Source organism: Lissotriton vulgaris, unplaced genomic scaffold (assembly GCF_964263255.1).
Source record: "Lissotriton vulgaris unplaced genomic scaffold, aLisVul1.2 SCAFFOLD_3958, whole genome shotgun sequence".
NCBI lineage: Eukaryota > Metazoa > Chordata > Amphibia > Caudata > Salamandridae > Lissotriton > Lissotriton vulgaris.
Window position 1 is genome coordinate 53,429 of NW_028248795.1, and position 14,426 is coordinate 67,854.

At 47.3% G+C, this 14,426-nt stretch overlaps 1 protein-coding gene across 1 annotated transcript; it reads right to left on the reverse strand.

Moving 5' to 3' along the window:
- Nucleotides 1-6,316: 6,316 nt before the first annotated feature.
- LOC147663814 (uncharacterized) lies at nucleotides 6,317-13,924 on the reverse strand. Its single transcript, XM_086950190.1, has 2 exons — nucleotides 12,978-13,924; nucleotides 6,317-6,404 (listed from the first exon to the last, which is right to left on the reverse strand). The coding sequence occupies exons 1-2, from the start codon at nucleotides 13,922-13,924 to the stop codon at nucleotides 6,317-6,319; spliced, it is 1,035 nt and encodes a 344-aa protein (XP_086806316.1).
- Nucleotides 13,925-14,426: the final 502 nt, after the last annotated feature.

A 14,426-nucleotide genomic window follows, 5' to 3' on the forward strand; every position in this document is an offset into this window, starting at 1 on the left:
CTTTCCGGACCCATTGGTCATGTGGCAGAGGGAAGGGTATCTTCTTACAATAGATCCCGTGGACCCAATTGGCCTTCCCCTCCACTCTAACAGTCGACCTTGTAGACAGGAGGACGAGGTGAGGCCCGGTCCACCTGGGCTGGTCGTTTCTTGTTCTCCGGAAATTCCGGACCAACACCCAGGAACCGGGGTCAATGGAGTGATCCGGTGTCTCAGAGACCGGAGGCAAGGTGTTGTGGACCTGTTGATACAAAACACGCAATTTAGCCGTCAAGTCATACAAATAGTCAAGCAAAATTGGGTGTTGCAGCTCGCTAAACTTCGTGGGCCTAGGCACTCCCCATATGTTGGCTGGCCGACCAAAGATTATTTCGTAGGGGCTGAGTTTCATTCGCGAATGCACAGTCATTCTGGTGGATAGGAGTGCTAAGGGTAGAGCGTCAGGCCATTTAAGACCTGTGCTTGCTTGGATTTTGGCCAATTTAAGTTTAAGCGTGCCATTGTAACATTCCACTAATCCAGCTGATTGGGGGTGATTTGCAGCGTGAAACTTCTGCCTAATGCCTAGCCCTTCACACACTCTTTTCATCACACAACCCACAAATTCACTTCCGTTGTCCGACCAGACCATTCTAGGCATTCCGAACCTGGGGAAGAACTCTTTCACAAGGGCTTTCGCTGTGGACAAGGCAGTATTGTCCCTTAGGGGATAGGCTTCTACCCATCTTGAGAAGGCACAAACAACCACGAGCACATATTTTAAGCTGTTGCACCTCTCCATGTGTATGAAATCTAGCTGCAAAACCTCGAACGGATACGTAGGAGGTGCAAAATGACCAGCTGGAGTTGGGGTTCCCCTACCAGGATTGTGCTTCAGGCATACCATGCAATTCTTGACGACATTCTCTGCACACTTGGGAATCCCTGAATTCTTCCACACTGGGGCCAACAACTCGCAAATCCCTTTCGCGCTGATATGGGCCATCCCATGAGCCATTGTAACCACTGCAGGCACATATGCATCGGGTAACAACCATCTCTGTCGCTCTGTCGATTCAGTCCAACAACCATTTGCATCCATTCTCCCTGTACTTTCTTTCCACATGCTTAACTCTTTCTACGTGGCCTCAGCTTGGATGGACTTTACACTTTCTATCGTGTCTTCACATATTCCAACATCACCAGTCCATCTTTCTGGGCTCACAACATACATTCGGCTCATCATATTCTTTGCAGTTTCCTTAGCAGTTTCATCAGCAAATGCATTTCCACGACCAACATCATCAGTCACTTTCTTGTGTGCACTACATTTCACGACCGCTACTTTCAGGGGCAACGTCAGTGATTCAAGAAGCTCATTCACCAACTGACCATGCTGAATCTTAGCTCCATGCGAAGTCAGGAACCCACGTTCTCTCCACAATCATCCAAAACTGTGAGCCACTCCAAAGGCATACTGGCTGTCGGTATAGACAGTCACTTTCATTCCTTTGGATAACACACATGCTCTCGTCAGTGCCACGAGTTCAGCGGCTTGAGCTGAACCATGTGGTATTCGCGCAGTTTCAACGATTGTGTGCAAAGTTGTGACAGCATATGAGGTAGTCACATTACCATTTGGGAGTTTAAAGCATGAACCATCTACCCACAATGTACCATCACATTCAGCAAGAGGAGTGTCGAATAAATCAACTCTCCCTTTCGTCTCTTCCTCTGTTCTGAGGAAACAATCGTGCTGTTCTGAAGCATCTGATTCCTCAGCAATTGGTAACAATGTGGCTATGTTCAAGGTACTGCACCTTTTTATGTGCACGTGGCTCGCTAGTAGCGTCAATTCATAACTGGTCAGTCGAGCGCTAGTTAAGTGCTGTGTCTTTGTCCTATTTAACAATGTCTCTACCGAATGCGGGACCATCACGATTAGTGTATTATTCATTACTAGTCCTGCAGACTGTCGAATAGAAACAGCTGCTGGTGCTGTGGCCCTTAAACAACTTGGCAACGCTCTTGCTACCGGATCCAAAGTTGACGAAAAATAGGCGCATGGCCGCTGTCTATCTCCGTATAACTGAGTCAGTACGGACAATGCACAGCCCTCCTTCTCGTGGACATATAATGTGAAAGGCTTACTGTAGTTGGGGTTACCTAACACAGGAGCCGAACATAATGCTGTGCGTAATTCGAGAAAACTTTTCTGACACTCGTCAGACCAAGGAATGGGATTGGGTGTATTTTTGCACGTTAGTGTCAATAAGGGTTTGGCTAATAGTGAAAAATTTGGAATCCACTGTGTACAGTACGATGTTATGCCCAAGAAAGCGCGTACTTCTCTCTGCGTTCTTGGCACATGCAAATTTGCTATTGCCTGAATTCTTTCTGGGGTCAGTTTCCTCCCCTCCTTCGATAAGAGATGACCTAAGTAGGTCACTTCTTGTCGGCAATATTGAAGTTTGGAAAGTGACACCTTGTGATGCAGGTCACATAGATGACGCAGTAACGTCAACGTGGCCATTTTACAAATTTCCTCAGTATCTGCAGCGATGAGTAAATCGTCCACGTACTGTACGAGGGTGGAACCTTTGGGCAAAGCCATTGTGTCAAGCTGACTTTTCAGTGCTTGACTGTATATTGAGGGGCTTTCACAGTAGCCTTGAGGGGCGCGCTTAAAGCGGAAGCTGCGATCACCTAAACTAAAGGAAAAAATATCCCTGCTTTCCTCAGCAATCGGGATACTGAAGAAGGCATTCTTCAGGTCAATCACCGAAAACCAGGAGGCAGATGCTGGAATCATCGTCAATAAAGTTGTAATGTCGGGGACAACTGGGAATTGTGGCACTACTATCTTATTTACTTCTCTAAGATCAATCACGAATCTATACACAGGTGGCTGAGAAGGGTCAGTTAGTTTTAAAACAGGCAGAACAGGACTATTGCAAACATTTCCTCGTGTTTCTTCAATTACGTCTTTTTCGATCAACTCGTAAACAATCGCTAGCAAAGCTTTTTCGCCCTCATTGGATATTCGGTATTGGGGAATTCGTGGCATTTTGACATTCGACTTCAATGTTACAACATATGGTGGAATTTCTAAGAGACCTACATCATTCGGACCAGTAGCCCAAAGAATATCTGGGAGAAGTGCCAATTCTGCTGGAAGTGCATCTCTTGACAAATACATGGGAGAAACCACTTTCTTACCTAAAGTAAGTTGTACTCCTGAGGGGGAACAGTACAAAGTCGCATACAATCTTTTCAGTAAATCTAATCCTAGCAAATTTTCACCACAACCTGTTGTCAAAATAAGGGGTGCTTCGAATTCACAAGGACCAACAGAAAGAGATAACGGGTCAGAAATCGGATTTCTAACCGGGGCGCCAGAAAAACCTACGGAAACATTCATTTCGCCAGACAAAGGTGCGCCAGGGAGTTTGGAGTGCATAATAGAACTCTTTGTAGCACCAGTATCCAGCAGAAAAGGTTCTGACACACCCGATGTAATCACCTCAACGTAAGGTCCACTCTGATCTACTGGAACTGAAACAACTCCCTCTCCTTGTCTAAGGCTGTCCTAGCAATCGTTATTCTCCAACTGCTCATTTTCTGTGTAATACTCATCAACGTAGTATTGAGCTGTCCTGTCAGATACGTTATTTTGCTGATCAAACCTGTTCATAGAGTTTTGCGGTGGAAGGGGACGTGCGTCCTGAGGGGCGTTTCCACGCCCTCTACCTCTAGGCGCTTGCTGACTACCACGACCTCTTACGCCAGAAAATCCATTTGCGCGTTGTGGTAGGGCAGGACAGTCATATTTGTAATGACCCTCTTGTTTGCAGTATAAACACTGATTAGGACCTACGCGGTTTTGATTGTAATCGAATCTCTGCAAGTTCCTCGGAGGCTGCTGAAAAGTGTTCTGATAGTGATTCGGACCATTATTATTTTTATTACCACCACCACGTGGCGGATAGGCTTGCTGTAGCAAAACCTTCGTTTTGAGTTCTCTAGTTTTCTTCTCTACTTTATCTTTCTCATCTTTGTCTCTATTCTCGTAGTACTGTGCGGTAGCTAGTATCTGGGCTGAAGATGAGACTGCCCAAGAACTTTCCGAATCCTTTAATTTCCTACACAAATCTGGAAGCAGATTGTGCACAAATTTATCGACAAACAATCTCTGACCACCTTCTGTGGTCAAATCCTGACCGCTGTGGTCAATGAATGTTTCTTCAAATCTGGTGAAGAAATCTGAAACAGTTTCTTCTTTCTTCTGCTTGCATGCAGATAACTTATCCCAATTTACGCGTATTGCAGGCATTATCGTTTTCATGTAATCTATTATTCTACCAGGTAGTTCCGCTATCAGAGGCTCAGGCTTGGCACCACCGACTTGTCGAGCATCCGTAGCAGTAATATTAGCCCACGTGTCACCTAATTCTTGGTCATGATCTACATGACGAATTTTTCCCCATAACGGCTGTGGAACAACGTTCCCGAATAACATATCGATATCAGCCAAATTCATTATACATGACCCAGCAGTTTGCGACAATTCTTTATAGTACCCTGCAGGATTTTTACGCGGATCTGGTAGCGTTTGTTTGAGTGCTAAAACTTCAGCTCGCTTCCATGGGACGTGTACCCATACGCGGTGAAAGTGTGGCAGAATAGATGGGACAGCTGTCGCGTCACCCTCTCTCCACTGTGGGGGAACTTCTCTCATAGGGTATTTTCGTGCCTTTTTCCTACTAGATGTACTAGATTCCGATGGTGACCCAGAACTGCTTCCCTTACTTCGATATGATAATAGCATTTCAACTGCTTTTTCCACATCGGGACCTACAATCATACCCTGTCCAAACTTAAACCTTATACAACACATCTCTTGTGGGAGGCAATCCTGATCATTGTCTTCTAAATCCTCGCAAAGAAAAACACACATCTGTTCGAACACATATCTCTGTGTCGCTGCTTCCCATTGATGAAAGACTTCCATGACAGACTGTAAATCATACTTTGCAGTGTCCATGACCCATTTCCGAGCTAAACTATTCAGTGAATCTCTCTCTTGATAATCAGGTAGTTGACTTCGCAACTGTCTTCTACTTATGTTAGGTGTGGTAAATAAATAATTAAATACCAGTTCTATTTTTGACTGGATACAATATAAACAGATAGCTCAATAAATAAGAGTCAAGATTCGAGGTAGCTAGAGTTAACAGGCTTTAATCAGGCATAAGGGACAGGAACAGGACAGCCTGCATGGGAATAGGATGGCAGCTGCCGGGGGCAGGAGAACAGTGCTAACATCAAATTAACAGTGCATTAGTATATATACTAAAACAATTACATTTCATTCAATACAGGAGGCGTAACAGTGGGCGTGTCTTGTAGCAGTCGCGAAAGATAAGGCATAAAGTGGGTGTAACAAGAGGCGTGTACATAGACATGTGGTACGAACGTCACAGAAGTGTCATGAATGGGGCGGAAACATGGAGGGGGCTACCTAAGGAGCTGGGACCTCTGACCTAGTGGTGCGCGCAAACGGGCAATGACGTGTTACCAGGGAGAACTGGGGGCTATGACTTCTGCACTAGAAGAGGAGACTAAAGTCTGCGGAGTCAGGGCGACATGTACCTAAAGCATATCTAGTATCTGGTGTTTGGAGAACATGTTGATAGAATCCAAAAGTTATCAGGGCGAAGGCTACTTGACACTAAGACTGGTGCATACATTATTCTAAATGTATTGTGTGTGCGAGGAATATTCTATGAACATTAATACAGTATTTCTCTTACATGGAGACAGAAAGGCTAGACCATGACGGAAATTATTGATGCGATTCAGTAGCTTAGGAATGCAGAGAAGGAGGGCTGGACTGATAACTAGAAGCATAACATACTCTTGGCAGACTGGGAGGCAGAGCCAGGCCGGGCCGGGCACTGTGAGGCAGGATGTAAGTGAAGGGTCAGGGATGCAGGTGGGGGCTGTATCGCTCCTCGGAGAGGGTTCAGGAGACAGGAGCTGAATCTGATGTCCGGGCCCTTTTGAGGCCTAGAAACGGGGCCTTTTACTGAATTATCGTGCACACTGTAAAATGTGGCAACGTAGGTTTACATAGGCCTAATATTCGTTGCTTTCACGGGAACTAGAAACTGGCATACTAGAGTTGGACACAACTAGGATTGCGTCTTTAAGCGATCATAAGGAGTACATATGCATATTAATCATGCACATATAACTTAGGATGTGGAACACGTAGGGACACAGAACATGGCAAAATTTACTTTTCCACATTCCCTCCTTGTGCCCTACGTTTCCATCAGGAAACATCAATATTCATGATACCATCTATCATTTCATATAGCATCATTTGCTCGTCTCGAATTGTCTTGGAACGGGACTTAGGACTAGGAATACAGGATATAGCACAAATGCCGCAAATCGCAGGGCCACATTGTAAACAGAGGCAGCAACTGAATATGATCATTACTGCTATACCTAGGAATGACAATACTTTCCATCCCCAGACAGAAATTATACTCCAGAGCCAACCGGACCATGTCCAGGTGCCTGGATTCTGGTGTAACTGATGGGCAATTTTATGAAGTCTGGTTATAGCTGAATAAACAGACGGCGCGTTATTAGGAATGAAAATGCAGCAACTAGATCCGATGACTCTACATGCTCCTCCTCTATCAGCCAGTATGACGTCAAGAACGAGACGATTTTGGAGCACGACAAATCTCATAGCAGATTGCTCTTCGGTTAAGTTACCTAGAGCAGAAGTAGTCTCATTCACTACTGCTTCAAGGGTTCTGGTTAACCTACGTATTAGCTTACTATTCTGGACAGGGCCTATAAAGAAGAAGAAACCTTTATTGAAGTCTTGATACTGTTCTAGAGTAGTTTCAGTTTGATCGACAATCAGGGACTCAATCTCCCTTCTATGTCTAAGGTGTACTAGATGTGTGTTTCTATGATAATCAGATGGGGCTAGAAAAACTGGTGGCAGTAGGAAGGCAATGTAACATGTTCCATCCCAATCGAGGGGCAGACGAACATATGCGGTCTGACCACAAACAAAATAAGAATGACGTGAGGCCTTGAAAATAGATTTTCCACTGTCACTATACTTTTTTTTATTTATTTTATTTTATGGAGTTTGTAAAGCGCGCAGCTACCCCCGAAGGGGTGTCCCGGCGCTAAAAACCAGGGGTACTGAGTGGAAACAGGAAGAGAAGAAAAAGGACGGTGCAAGAAGTTAGAGTCCGGAGAAGAGCCAAGTTTTGAGCTTGGCTCGGAAGACGGTTTCAGAGGGGCAGAACCTCAGTTCAAGAGGAAGGGAGTTCCAAAGTCTGGCAGCAATGACACCGAAACCTCTGCCACCGGTTCTGGAAAGTCTGAAGCGGGGCGAGATGAGGAGGCGGAGGTCATTGGATCTCAGGGATCTGGTGGAGCGGGATATCGAGACCCGATTTTTCAGGTAAGTGGGACCAGAGTTGTTGACGGCTCGATAGGTAAGGATGAGTACCTTAAACTGGATGCGGCTGGCCACAGGGAGCCAGTGGAGTTGCCTTCGATATGCAGAAACAGATTGGCGGTAAGGGATGTTACCGATCAGCCTGGCCGCAGCATTCTGGACAATCTGCAGCCTGCCGATCAGGTACTGCGGGGCTCCTGCATAGAGGCTATTCGCATAGTCCAGGTGGGACGTGATAAGGGCCTGGGTGACTGTGCGACGGGAGTCCGTGGGAAGGTACGGGAGGATCTTTTTTATCATCCGTAATTTCATGAAGCAGGCAGAGGTAACCTTATTAATCTGGGTTTTACATGACAGGGAGTCATCAAATATGAAACCCAGATTCCGCGCCGAGCGCACCGGGGTTGGGGCGGGATTAAGAGCTGTCGGCCACCAACAAGGCGAGGGAATAGAGGTTTTTTGATTAAAAAACAGAACCTCCGTTTTATCTGCATTCAGTCTTAAATGATTCGTAGTCATCCAGCTGCTGATGTTATTCAGACACTGGCGGAAGTTGAGAAATGCGGAGTCCGAGTGGTCCCGAAAGGAAAACACCAACTGAGTGTCGTCGGCGTAGGATACCACCCTGACCCCGTAGGACTCCACGACGTCCGCCAGGGGGGCCAGATAGACATTGAAGAAAAGAGGGCTGAGGGCGGAGCCCTGTGGCACCCCACAAGACAGGGGTTTTTCCTGTGATTTGTAGGGGCGCAGTAGCACTTTCTGACTTCTGGATGAGAGAAAGGACTCTATCCAGCCGAGAGCAGTGCCACCGATGCCTATCTGCCTGAGACGGTCCAGGAGGATGGGGTGAGAGACCGTATCGAAAGCTGCGGACAGGTCGAGGAGAACCAGCATGGCCTCCTCGCCCCTGTCCACACACTCCCGAACGGTCTCCGACACCTCTAACAGGGCCGTCTCGGTGCTAAACCCTGCTCGGAAACCGGATTGGGATCCGTGAAGCAGAGAGTGGCTTTCTAGGTAGTCAGTAAGTTGGAGCTGAACTGCTTTTTCCAAGACTTTGGCAGGTTTGGGGAGGAGGGAGATAGGACGGTAGTTGGAGAAGATCGAGGGGTCCGCGTCTGCTTTTTTCAAAATGGGGATCACCAGTGCCTCCTTCCAGGAGGTGGGGAAGAAGCCATGGTGAAGGGAGGCATTCCAGACGGAGAGGAAAGGGCAGGCCAATGAGGGTGCCAGTTCTCCCATGATTTTGGCGGGAACAGGATCGGAGGGGGCACCAGATTTGCAGGCGATGAGCAGTCTAATGGCCTCGTCCGTGCTTAGTTTGTTAAATGCAAGGAGAGATGGGGACTCAGGGGGATTGAGAGCAGGAGGTGAGGTGATTGTCTCGGTGGGGAAGGAGACACATAGTTTATTTATTTTTTCTAGAAAAAAATCTGAGAGTCCCTCACAAAGGGCCTGACTGGCGGTATTTTGGGGGGCTCTAGCAGGAGGGTTGATGAAGTCTTTAACAACATTAAAGAGCGTTTTTGAAGAGTTTTTTGCTCTGTTGATTTGGGTGGCAAAATGGTCTTTCATAGCGCCCTTTTTCAGTTTAAGAAATTGTTTGAGGGCCATTCTGTAGAGTTGTTTGGCATCAGGGTCATAGTGAAGCCTCCAATTGCGTTCCAGAGCTTTGCACTTGCTTTTCTCCTCCCGAAGGGAGGTGGAAAACCAGGGAGCCGAGGGCCGTGACCTGGTGGAGGAGATGGTTATCTGGGGGGAAATGGAGTCGATTGCCTTAAGGAGGGTAGAATTTAGCCTAGCGACATTTTCATCAATGTTCGGGGAGAGGAGCTCCGATTGGTAGTGGAAAATGGGGTCCAGGGTAGCACAAGTGACCTTGTGCCACTTTCGTCCTAGTTCCTTCCTATGAACCGGTTGGACAGATTTGCGTCCTAGGGTGAGCGAGAATGGGACGAGGAAGTGATCGGTCCAGGTTAAAGGGAGAGGCTGGAGGGCAGTGATGAACGGAAAGTTAGCAAAGATGAGGTCCAGGGTGTGGCCTGCCACATGCGTGGGACCTGCAACCAGTTGCTTAAGATTGAAGCTTTCCATGGTGTCAATCAGGTTAGTAGCTTTGGCACAAAGCGGGTTGTCGATGTGGAGATTAAAATCGCCCAGAACAATGAAGTTTTGATGTTTAATAGAGAGATCGGCTAGCAAGTGGACAAGGGCGTTCAGGGAGGGCGTGGAGACGGGAGGGGGACAGTAGATGAGTGAGCCAGCTAGAATAGTAGACGCATTGTCGGAGAGGGAAAAGTACATGGCTTCGATGGTGCCTATTTCACTAAGTCTAGTGAAAGTAAGCTGGAAGGAAGATTTTAGAATGACGGCAAGACCGCCACCGGACTTGCATCCGGTTCGATTTAGGCATTTGATGTCGTAGCCTGGGGGGATGGCCAGATAGATGTCTGGTGAGGAAGAGTCTGTGATCCAGGACTCGGTAAGGAAAAGAATATCCCATTCCTCAGATGAGATGGACATCCAGATGTCGTTTGCGTGACGGGGCAGAGATCGACAGTTAATCAAACCTGCACGTAGAGTGGGCTGATTGGAGGAAGAAGAATGCGATGGTGAGCAAGGGGGGAAACGGGGTTGGCAGGGAGGGAGCGTAAAGCTGCATAGTGGGCAGAGATAGTGAGTGGTTTCCAGGTGAGTCGGGCTGCAGCGGGGGCAGGTCGGGTAAAAATGCGAATTTAGCCGATGTAGTTGGGCAGAAGTCCAGCAGATGCGGGAGGGGCTGGTGGAAGAGGCAGGGGGACTGGCCCTGGGCCCGGTCCAGGCCCGGACGGGCCCAGACGGGCTTGCCTTTGGCGCGCCTTCGGCGCGCTGACGGCGCGCCCGCTGCGCCCGTCCGCTGCGCGTCCGGTAGTTGCACATGATTTTATAGAGGGAAGGGGGACGGGTGGGCGTGGCCTCGGGGTGGGCGTGGCCGGTTCACCTCGCCGTCAATGGCGTCTAATGATTGTGAGAGTCGGTTCCTACGTTGCAGCGAGGGTCGCTGTTCGGCGCTTCTGTCGCCTAGTAAGTGCTGAAAGGGTGGGTGAGGTTTATTTTAAAAAACACAGAGTAATACACAAAGAGAGAATCAATAATCAAGTTTTTAAAAGGTGCTGGGTGTCTCCCGGCTTCCGCCTCAGGAGAGATGCTGGTTCAGATTAGGAGCGCTGGAGGCAGCGTTTTTATGCAATCGAGGGCGGGTGGGCGTGGCCTCGGGGTGGGCGTGGCCGGTTCACCTCGCCGTCAATGGCGTCTAATGATTGTGAGAGTCGGTTCCTACGTTGCAGCGAGGGTCGCTGTTCGGCGCTTCTGTCGCCTAGTAAGTGCTGAAAGGGTGGGTGAGGTTTATTTTAAAAAACACAGAGTAATACACAAAGAGAGAATCAATAATCAAGTTTTTAAAAGGTGCTGAGTGTCTCCCGGCTTCCGCCTCAGGAGAGATGCTGGTTCAGATTAGGAGCGCTGGAGGCAGCGTTTTTATGCAATCGAGGGCGGGTGGGCGTGGCCTCGGGGTGGGCGTGGCCGGTTCACCTCGCCGTCAATGGCGTCTAATGATTGTGAGAGTCGGTTCCTACGTTGCAGCGAGGGTCGCTGTTCGGCGCTTCTGTCGCCTAGTAAGTGCTGAAAGGGTGGGTGAGGTTTATTTTAAAAAACACAGAGTAATACACAAAGAGAGAATCAATAATCAAGTTTTTAAAAGGTGCTGGGTGTCTCCCGGCTTCCGCCTCAGGAGAGATGCTGGTTCAGATTAGGAGCGCTGGAGGCAGCGTTTTTATGCAATCGAGGGCGGGTGGGCGTGGCCTCGGGGTGGGCGTGGCCAGTTCACCTCGCCGTCAATGGCGTCTAATGATACTTGACAATAATAGTACAATCACTATGTCCTACATGTGCGGAACCATTCTTTCTGACACATAATTCGCCTTTGACTGGTAATACTGAAATAGCAGGCAAATCTGGAGTGGTATCGGATTGAACATTCAGGACCATGAAATTCGAGGAATAATTACCTAAATCATATACTTCATTTTCTAGATCCAACCCTGATCTATGGGGAAGACCTTGGTTATCTGGGAAACATGTTCTATTCAGAAGGGACATATCAGTTGAGGATGACGTTAACGTGGACCATGCTCCACACGAACCATTATGTGAAAACGGATGAGGAAAGAGTGGCAGAACTCCCTTCGGTGTCTGGAAATGGGGGAGTCGACCACACACCCAACAATTAGTGGCATTGCTGGTCTGGTGTGAATAATGTAACATTCTGATAAAGGTATTATTTCGCATAGCAAGACGATAGGATAGCTCATGAGGAGGCAGATCACTAAATGTGTGCTCTACTGTAGTATTAGAAAACATATGTACATGTGACATTGGAAAACATAAATGAAAAGCATAACTTGTGCAGGAAACCATAAGACTCAAAAACATAAGAAATAACAAAGTAATGATGCATCTACTGCATACATTTTTCCGATAACGGATTCTCTTAGAGTTTTGACTAACTCTCTCACTATGGGGGTCTATCTCATACATGTCAGAAACCTGTCTAACCGTTTCACCCGAGAGGGACTTAGACAATTAAACTGGCTGACTTATTTTACTAGACCAGAGTTTCTTTTTATACTCCTGTTGCGGAGTTTCCTCTGACTGGGGAACTTTGAGTTCAGAGTCTGTTTTTAGGCAGTCTTTAGAAATTGGACAGTCCTTAGCAAATGTCTTTTGTCGGAGTCCATGAAACTTCTTGATGTGGGACAGATGGGCCCATCCTTTTCTTCCCTCCAGTTTGGCCGCAGTCCTGGTTGTGAGCAAGACCATACGAGGCTCCTTCCAACGGGGCTCCAGTGGACTTGAACGATCAAAATTCCGGACCAATACGAGGTTTCCTGGAACGATTTCATGCGGTTTCACCTCGGTGTTGTCTGGAAATGCGGCGGCAACCTGTGAACGACAAGAGTGTAGGGGAGACATCAAGGAAGCTAGGTAATCTGTCAGCATATTACCGGAAACGTCTGTAATACTGCGGGGTCTAGGTGTACCCCACATATTTGGGGGGCGGCCGAATACGACCTCATACGGGGACAGACCTGATCTGGAATGTGCAACCATCCTCATGTAGAATAAAGCAACTGGCAGGGCAACTAGCCAGTCTACACCTTTCTCTTTACAAACTTTGGCAATGCGGATTTTCAGAGTCTGATTATGTCTCTCTACGAGACCGGCTGCTTCAGGATGGCGCACACAATGGAACTTCCACTGGTACCCTAACAGAAGGGAAACATGCTTCATTAACTCAGATGAGAATGGCTGGCCGTTATCTGAATACACGACCCTAGGGAGTCCATAGCGGGGAAAGAACTCACGAACCAACTGCTTGGCAGTGGTCGCAGCTGTGTAATCTGGAACTGGATATGCTTCTGTCCACCTGGACAAAACGCATACAACTACGAGGACATACTTGAAACCTCGACATCGCTCCATCTGAATATAATCCATCTGGAGGACTTCAAAAGGGTGGTCAGGAGGTTGGAATCCACCTTGTTCCACCGGGACACTTTTACCTGGATTGAACTGACAACATATCATACAGGTACGGACTTTCTGCTTGGCTGCAGCTCGTAAATGTTTGTTAAACCAAATGTTCTGGATACTGTCTAACATGGCTTTTTCTCCTAAATGTGCAGGACTATGTGCGGTATTAATAATGACTTGAACCATTGAGTCGGGGAGAAACCATGTGGCTTTTCCCTTCGTCAACCATCCTTGATCTGTCTGGACCCCTCCTTGTTCGGACCATTTCTTGATTTCATCGGGAGTAGCATGTAACTGTATGTCTATAACATCTTGTGTAGGGTCCTTAACTGTCATACAAGTAGTCTGTTCTGGAATGGGTGTCTGTGTTGTGTTAACTGGAATGTCTGGAGTCTGAGCTGTAAGCTTGGCTGTTCGATCTGCTAGATCATTACCTTGAGAAATAATGTCAGTAACTTTCGTATGTGCTTTGCACTTCATGATAGCGATAGCTGTCGGTAAATGTATTGCATCTAACAGAGCTTGAATGAGGAGACCATGCTGAATCTTGGTTCCATGAGAAGTCATGAAACCTCTCTCCTGCCAGAGTACTCCGAAGTCGTGTACGACTCCGAATGCATAACGTGAATCTGTATATATGTTTACTTTCAGGTTCTTGGCACGTATGCAGGCTTGGGTCAGAGCGACTAGCTCTGCTGCTTGAGCAGACAGGGTGTCAATACGGTGTGTCTCTATAACTTCAGTTTCAGTAGTCACTGCATACGCGGCTACTAGTTCTCCTGTACTTGTTCTCATACATGAACCATCCACATAAAGTGTCAGGTCGGGATCGGGTAATGCAATATCTGTCAGGTCTTGTCTTGGCTTTGTCATAGTGTTAACAACTTCCACACAATCATGTGTGGCAGGATTTGAATTAACTGACGGTAATAGTGTAGCTGGATTTAAAACGTTGCAGCGTCTGATTTCTATGTGTGGCTGGAACAGTGTCAGTTCATAACCTGTTAAACGTGCAATTGTCAAGTGCTGGGTCTGTGTTCGGTTTAAAAGAACTTCCACAGAGTGTGGAACTTGTACTGTCAGGGAGTGTCCTAACACTATGGAATCACTTTGTCTGATAGCTAGTGCCGTGGCTGCAACTGATTTGAGGCACGCAGGCAGAGCCTGGGCTACTGGATCTAATGTGCTAGAAAAATAAGCACAGGGCTTGTACTGTCCTGCTTGATCTTGTGTGAGAACAGATAATGCAGTACCTTCACGTTCTGTGACAAAAAGTGTAAAAGGCTTACTGTAGTTCAGTGTAGCTAGAACAGGAGCTTGGCATAAAGCTTTCTTTAACTCATTAAAAGCAAGTGTATGTTTGGATGTCCAAGGG

What these genes read in the sequence shown, in the direction of transcription:
- LOC147663814 (XM_086950190.1), bottom strand. Translation starts at nt 13,924, where the DNA reads ATGACAAAGCCAAGACAAGACCTGACAGATATTGCATTACCCGATCCC. An exon ending in GAGCGATGTCGAGGTTTCAA is followed by an intron (nt 6,405 to 12,977) that starts GTATGTCCTCGT and finishes CTGTATTCCTAG; the next exon opens with TCCTAAGTCCCGTTCCAAGA.